This window comes from Carya illinoinensis, chromosome 7 (genome assembly GCF_018687715.1).
Source record: "Carya illinoinensis cultivar Pawnee chromosome 7, C.illinoinensisPawnee_v1, whole genome shotgun sequence".
Lineage (NCBI taxonomy): Eukaryota > Viridiplantae > Streptophyta > Magnoliopsida > Fagales > Juglandaceae > Carya > Carya illinoinensis.
In genome coordinates, this window is record NC_056758.1 from 34,232,900 (window position 1) to 34,240,888 (window position 7,989).

Genomic DNA, 7,989 nt, shown 5'->3' on the forward strand with positions numbered 1-7,989 from the left:
GAGAATCACTAAGTTGAATTTGAAAATTAAGATTTTGTTTAGAGGAAGCCAAACACTTTGAGCTGGTTAAACCATAGTTGCAATGTAATGTGACATAAACTTGTGCTTTGGGATGAGCCGGAGAGAATATATGGAGTGAAGTTGTTGTAAGATAGAAAATAAAGCAATGAATTTGAGAAACTTGAAATCCTATCAGTACATCGGAGCGGCAGATTTGGAGCAAAATCGAAGAAAGTGTGCTCAAAATGCAAACCCACGAGATTTTCCCAAGTTAGAGAGAGAGAGAGAGAGAGAGAGAGAGAGAGAGAGAGAGGAATAAAGAGATGGAAATAAATTTGAAAATAAAAAATAGGATATTTTAGACCAGACTGTAGTAATGTTTTTGTTTTAGTTGATGTTTAGACCTATTATAAAGAAAAATTTAATTGCAATCGTAACCGTACATTAATATATGCATTAATTTAATATGATTAACTAAAAAATAAATTTTATTAAAAAATAATACTAATTTAAATTTTGAATATGAAAAAATCAGTATTGATACGTAAATTAATATACAACTTTACTTGTACATAACAACATAACAAAACTCCTATATAAAGACTTTCCGTTTAATCGAGAATTGGAAAACTCAACTCAAGCAGAGATGTAGCTCGCGAAAGAGATCAGCTAATATGCCAGGGGGAGGATAAAGATTGAATACCCATGATGTGAAAATCTGTGCGCAAAAATCTGGGCACAATTTTTTTTCTCGAATATTTACCGTGCGAAAATGATTTGGAGAAGATGAACGAGTTCACCAAAATCTAACAATTTCTTTCTCCCCATCCTCTGTTCTTTTTTCCTTCCTTCTATTTTTAATATAATATAATTGCTGATGTCAGAGAGTGCGCAAGGGTGCACCAATTCGTATGTACTGTTCATCTAAACATTAATAACCAGCATAAAAATTTAAATTTTGTTACATACAAACACAATAGCCCACTAATCTGTATACCGATACTGATTTATTCATACTTAAAATTTAAATTAATACTGTTTTCAATAAAATCTAATTTTTAACCAATCACATCACATTGATACACAGATTAGTACACAATTGTACTTGCAACTATATTTTTCCTACAAACTTTTAAAATTTTACTACATATAAACAAAATCTCCTTATTGTGTACCAATATTGATTTTTTCATATTTAAAATTTAAATTAACACTATTTTTAATAAAATCTACTTTTTAACTAATAACAATACATTAATGCACATATTAATGCATAATTATACTTACAACTAAATTTTTTCAAATTTTTATTGCACCCCTTGAATTCTTCTCGTGATTGTATCAAGACTCGAAAATATAACCATAAAATTGAACAATAAGAGGTATGGCCAAGGATGATGTTAGAAGCGTAACACGATAGTGATGAAGTCTTTCTATAGGACTGAAGCGAAGTCAAAAGTCATATGGCCCATAGCGACGAAGAGTGGGTTTTAGAACTTGATAGGAGGCCTTGCATTAAATTCCCTAGGCCATTAAAGGCCTATAGTTTGCCCAAGCAATGTTAACTTGTGATGCAACCAAGTCTTTTGGGCAATGGGCATGATGGCAGAGACCCAAGAAGACCTTTCCGGCACCTCATTTTACCGTCACTCATGCATTCAATTTTCTGTATTGACTTTCTGCCATCCAGAATATCCAACAGCAACATCAGCGCGACATGGGTTAAAATCAATATGCATGCAAGAGATTGCGGTTTTCTAACAGTACCACATACGTATAGAGATAATTGTACAACTCAAAAAGTTCCCTTCAAATTCTTTTGGTTTTGGCGGCTCCCTCTGTTCTTAGTCAGCTCTCTTAACTTCCAAGTTCCACGGTTTGACTGAGATTCATTTTCTCTTTGTACTCTTTCAATTCTCTCTTGTATCGTTCTTTGTCCTTCAACCCAATGTTCTGGTAAACCTACAAGAAAACATCACAAGCAAATGAAATTCAAGTGTTCAAAACTTTTACTGATCTCAAAGATTAATCATGATTAATATCAGACAGATTTCATTCTACCATGCAAGACAAAAATGATTTCACAAAAGAATAACCCAAAAATATTTAGCATCGTGTCTGTGATTTACCATCCTTTCTTCTGGGCTGAGGTTGCTCCATGACTCACCGATCATCTTTGTGAACTCCCTCTCTCTGTTTGGGTACAAAGCTTTGAGCTTGTAATGCTTCTCTGCAAAGAAGAAGTTATAGCCACTGCGATTCGGTTTTGGGTAGTTGGGGTCTCCCCTTCTTCTACTTCTCCGACGACGACGACTTGAGTGGCAAGGACTATGGGTGTATGGTACAATAGCACTGTTAGATTCAGGAACAGAGACTGAAGAATCTGGCTGCTCCGGATGGTAAAGTACTCCTCTAAGAGTCTCAGAACCCAATTTCACAGATACCAAATAACCACAATCGAACTTCCCTTCAATTGTTCCAGTAGCTGAGAAACATGAAGGGCCTGTAAATTAGGAAGCAAATAGTGACATAAACACAATAAGTTCTGCCGATAGCTTAGCTCATCCAATCAATTCAAAGCAAAGCTTAATTCAGAGATTACAAACTTGAAACAGTTCATGGTAAGAAACTCATCTTTGAGAATTGGGCAGTCACAGAAAATAATAATCATTTCATTTTGCTCGCATATCAGCTAGAAGAAGCATGATCCACTCTTACTATATGAACTCAGAAAATCACAATATGTTACGCGAAACAGTAATGCTACTCTTCATCCTTAATTTCATCAAAGTCAACCACTTTATAATAGCCACTTAAAATGCAGCACACCAGCCCATGTGATTTGGACAACAAAGTTCAGGATGAAAGAACAACATTTCTCTATGCGTAATTATGGCACAAATCTCCATTTAATCTAAGATATCGACTTTTCAACTGATATTGAAGGCAACTAAACTAATTCTCAACATTTAGAAGACGACAGCCTCCTATTTTCTTAGTATAAGATAGTAGTGGGACCCAGTGCAAAGGGAGAGTGAGAAATCACTTGGATAGACATGCACATCAAGCATATCCTAAAATAAAAAATAGGTTAACCACGCAACCAGCTTGGCGTCCCATAAATTAAACAAAACATTTTGTGGCAGGGAAATTAAACCCCACAACGCATATGTGTGGTGTGGTTGACATTCACTTTATCCTCCTGTCTTAATTATCCATGAAGTGAAATAAAGATAATGGAAAGACCAGCTTGCATTAATATCCAAGTAAAATAGAGAAATTAATGATGAGAAATATGAGAATACCTTCAATAAGTGGTTCCACATAATCTGTAGTCGTTTTGGGGGAATACTCCACTAGAGCCAATTCAGGTCTCCACAAAGGGTTGCTGGCAGGAAATGGAACTGCACAGAAATGAAATTGATAAAAAATAAAAACAGAAACAGCAGAAAAGAAATCGGATCAAGAAGCAATAGTCAAGGACAAGATCAAGGAACAAAAGTACCTCTTAAAACAAAGGACATGAAAAAACACAAAAAATAGGATGTAAAAAGGATCAACTACCTGTTGGGGTAAACACAGGACCCTGTAGCTTAAAAAAGTAAACCTGCTCATAATGGTAAAGAAGACCAAAGTAGTGTTTTCTCAGTACAAAAGAAGCGCTCGTTGTTGTTGGAGAGAACCTGAAAATATTACCCACTTCCCTCCATTTCTTCTCTGCAACAACCTACACGTTTGTTGGTCCTCTCAGCCGAACATCCTAATGTAATCCAAAGTAAGACTGAATATATTGGATTTTTTACATTGAAGGGATGAGAAAAAACCGAACCTTTTCGTAACCGCCCCTTTTTGTAACCTCTGCGTAAAGAATGTGCAAATCTAGCTCCTTGCCCCCAATCACAGGAATCCTTAAGAATACCACAGGGAGAAATAAAGGAGGATTAAAGAACACAAGCACATGAATCAAACCTGAAATTAATAAACATACAAACAAGGTTCAAATAGAAAAGAAGAGTTTTATTTTTTTAATCCCATTTGCATAGATCCCATGAAAATCGGATTATCTGCTATCTAATGTTACAGTATTCGATGTGGCAATCCCCGAATATAATAACCGACGGAAGAAGGGGGAAATGAAACTAAAAGCCTTACATAAATTTGGTGGTCATCATAAAATGGAAGCGCCTCAAAGTGTCCCAGAAGACTATAGGGTCGCTGACAACATCCTCATGGGAGGCAAGTGGAGCAGGGTAATGCTTACCCTCCACTCCATTCCAGCTCTTGTTTCTCCCTCCCGGCGACATTTTTTCCCGGTCGCCGGAAAATCAATGAAGCAAGAATGAAGAGTCAAAAAGACAGTGACATATATTAATGACAACAATAAATAAAGATGATTTCTAAGATAAGATCGTAGTTAAGGGGTTGTAAGTCTGGCCGAAGCTGATTTAATAAGAGGGTTGGACGCGTGGGGAGGGAACGGTTACACAAAGTTGGCTTTTTGTGCCATTTTTGAAAAGAACGGCAAAGCTCTGTTGCGAAGTCCTAATGCTTATTTATTTTTCACAGGCTACGTTCATAATTACACGCCACTACTCTCCCCTCGCTATCTCACGCTCTTTCTCGTGGCACTCGAAGTCTGACATCTCTGCAGCTGCATGACCAGTGATGACCCTCTCTTTCTTTCTCTCTCTCTTTCTCTCCAAACGTTGACATGCACTTGGGCTTCTTGTTCTGATAGCGTCTGAAAGCGTATCTTTAGGGTACATTTGGTGGTAGATATCTGAAGAGACTTTAGGGGGTTGATATAGTGTGTATGCGCACTTGAGTGTACTGCTGCGCAAGTTACAGAACGGTATGTGTATCAGGCTTGGATCAACAATAGCTTGTTTGGACGCTGGTTAATCGTTCTGTGGATCTGCTCTTTATCCGGTTTTTATGGTAGATCATCTTTTTATCCGTCGAAACATGTTTGGGCCTCCCATACATGAGCTTGACTGGGTGGTTTGAGATAGCTTACTTGGAAAATCCTTTTTGTTTTGTTTCACGTGTATATTTGCTGACTCTGAAAATCACGTGGATGGAACATAACACGATTATCTAGTCTTTTTTTTTTTTTCTTTGGAATTCTACCGTTTTTACAAATTTTAAGATTGGCTGGACTAGAAAGTAGAAAGACCCAGACAGGGATTAGTTGCCTAAACTCACATGGAGAACCAAGAAAACAATGGTCTGGTTTGTGAAATCACTTCTGCAACACCTAAACTTGAAGCGCCCTTCAAGCTGTAAAGGCAAACCTTTTTAATTAATAATCTGACTAAATTGAATTCTCGAATTTGAAGAGTAATAAATATATCATATGAGCGTTATAATGTTTAATTATGTCCATAAAAGAGCTTTGAACTTTAGTATTTAATGTTGTGTTTACGTTAGATCATTGAATTCACTCAAAACGTTTAGAAATAACCTCAATAGGTAAATGCAATGATGTCCAATCGCATTTGAGGATCCCATTTTTTAAAGACAAAATAGACACGTTACGTGGGCCCACAACATTTTAATATTTTTTTGGTGGGATTTCAAATAGATAAGTATCATCTATATTTTAAGTGAAATAAGTAGTATATCTTAGAATGATTTAGATTTAGATAGGGTTGCTCAGTGTTTTCAATCCATTTTTAGATTCCAAATATTCTCACTTACAGTCTCCAAATTGTAACGTAGGTTTAGATAATTTTATTTTTAAAATTATAAAAATATTTATATTAAAAATATATTTTTTCTTATTTAATAAAAAGTCTACATATACAGTCCTCAAGTAAAGACTATAAATAAAATTTTTATTCCTGTTACAGTGACTTCACCTTATATCTGGTCGGAATGGAGAGCAAGGCTGTGTCATTTTGCTTTCAATTTAACTTGACAATAATTTTATTTATTTTTAAATAATTGCATATATAAAATACAATTAATTAAATTATGTTGGACCGAGTCGGGCTTTTAGAATTTAGAATAGCCCTAAAGACTGGATTAAATTGGTTTTCGGCTATCAAAGTAGGCTGCAAATTGGGGTGGGGAGAGTAAAAATGGGTCAACGTCAACATTGGGCCAAGAATTAGACTTTGGCCCAAGATAGCCAATCTTCGGACTTCGAATTTATTGATTCTAATTGTGGACAACTTGAGTTGTTTTTTTTTTTTTTTAAACAAATTCCGAACTCAACTTGGTCAGTTTTTTCTAATGGAATTGGGAGCATCTACCAAAAATTTAGGTAGAATTTTTGGCGTAAAGTTTGGCGTAAAATCTATATCTCTAATTATGGAGGCAAGTGATGTAGAACTTTACAGAATGGACTATGGAGAATTTGCTTAATCTGGAAAAGCTTTTGTAGCGAGGGTTGATGTCTTTGTAGGAGACGATACCAACCGCGTTCTACAATCCCAAGGTTTTCAATAATTATCAAAACAAAACGTTGCTGCTGCATGGAATTCTCGAGGCCCAGAATTCCGACATTAAACACAGCTGCAAAGCAAAAGCAAGCTCATGCTGTATTTTCAACTACGGAGCACTTGGGCGTTTCAAATCTATGAATAATAGTCTCCCAACCATACATAAGTTTTTTTTTTAAGAAAAGAAGAAGAAGAAGAAGAAGGCCAAGAAGCCTCCGGTTGTAGTAATTTATTCAAGAAATGCCATCACCAAATCCCCAAGCAAGTTTTCAAGCACCCTTATTCTGCATGTCAACCACCTTTTTCCAAGAGTCTCGGCTGGAAATCTCGTTCCACCACCTCCCCACATTCTTTCTTGAAGTGAACAGCTCCCCTCTACCAGAAGTTGTCACCAAGTACTGGGTGTTGGGCAAGTGCGAAAGATCAGCCAAAGAAAATTCGTCCCCTGCCAAGAACCGGGTCTCGCCGAGCCTCTTTTCGTAAATGCCCAGCACCTTGGACAGTTTTTCTTCGTTCTGCTTGATCACCACCTGGTCTTGCTTGATCTTCATTCGCGGCGCGAACGCGAGCTGAAACACCAAAACAGAGCTTGGTGGATTGAAGCTCTGCCCTTCGGCCTCTAGCCACTGGTCTATGGATGCTCTTGCTACTGGGTTTGTTCCGTATAGTCCTTTATTTCCTTTGTCCGTGTACTTCTCACAAATGTACCGGCAAATCGCTCTAGACTCTGAATTACTCAGAAGCAAAAGATAGAGGAAAATAATATGGAGTTAGATTTGTCGAAGGATCGAAATGAATGAACTAAAATAACGGGATTGTGGCTATATTTACCAAAGAGGCAGATGCCTTCGTCCTCAAATGCTGGTACTTGGCTAAAGGGCTGTTAAAGTAAAGGAAAGATCTATAGCTTAGCACGAGAGAGAGAGAGAGAGAGAGAGAGAGAGAGAGAGAGAGATTTTTACATGTCAAAGTACCTGGATCTTACGGAAGTCGGGCTTCTTTTGCTCGCCCTTGGACAAATTAACAGGGACGAGCTGGAAGTCGACATTTTTCTCAAGAAGACAAGCTAAGACTCTGGACACAGCTGTGGACATGGCTGGTCCATACACTTTGACTGGAGTCGCCATTGGTAGTGCAGACTCTTTCTGGGCTTTGCTTGTTTCTTCACTCTTTTCCTGTGTGCTCTACAAGCGAATTCTTGTCTCGTTTTCGACCATATATAGATGGGATTTAGATCCTGACTGTTTGGGAGGACCGAATAGAAAGAAACAAATATAATTTTTTTTATAATATATAAATTCTCTTTTTTCCCTCTTTTGAAAGTTTAATGAGGAATAAATGAAATGGAGATTTCTTTATTTTGATGTTTAATTAAGAGAATAGTGTTGAAAGCCACCTAAGTGGCCATGAGTTGCACATGCACCGTAAGGTGCATTGTTTTGTTAGGCATTGTTCGGTACTTTATTTTTATTAGGCACCCATCCCATGTTTTCAGCAGCAAAATGCTGCACCGAAATTAGCAGCCTGTTGAGGAGAACTCCTC

The 7,989-nt window shown here is 37.1% G+C and overlaps 2 protein-coding genes across 3 annotated transcripts; both read right to left on the reverse strand.

Moving 5' to 3' along the window:
- Window positions 1-1,653: 1,653 nt before the first annotated feature.
- LOC122317362 (high mobility group B protein 9) lies at window positions 1,654-4,909 on the reverse strand. 2 transcript variants are annotated; one of them, XM_043134413.1, is made up of 6 exons: window positions 4,153-4,909; window positions 3,830-3,908; window positions 3,565-3,727; window positions 3,306-3,404; window positions 2,130-2,485; window positions 1,654-1,962 (listed from the first exon to the last, which is right to left on the reverse strand). In XM_043134413.1, exons 1-6 carry the CDS (start codon window positions 4,302-4,304, stop codon window positions 1,858-1,860), a joined length of 954 nt encoding a protein of 317 aa, XP_042990347.1. In that variant the 5' UTR covers window positions 4,305-4,909; the 3' UTR covers window positions 1,654-1,857. The 2 variants fall into 2 exon arrangements, with proteins under 2 accessions (XP_042990347.1, XP_042990346.1); XM_043134412.1 differs by having other exon boundaries at window positions 2,130-2,503.
- A 1,611-nt stretch (window positions 4,910-6,520) lies between these two features.
- On the reverse strand, window positions 6,521-7,651 carry LOC122316684 (glutathione S-transferase-like). The gene is made up of 3 exons (XM_043133399.1): window positions 7,421-7,651; window positions 7,278-7,326; window positions 6,521-7,173 (listed from the first exon to the last, which is right to left on the reverse strand). Exons 1-3 carry the CDS (start codon window positions 7,571-7,573, stop codon window positions 6,716-6,718), a joined length of 660 nt encoding a protein of 219 aa, XP_042989333.1. The 5' UTR covers window positions 7,574-7,651; the 3' UTR covers window positions 6,521-6,715.
- Window positions 7,652-7,989: the final 338 nt, after the last annotated feature.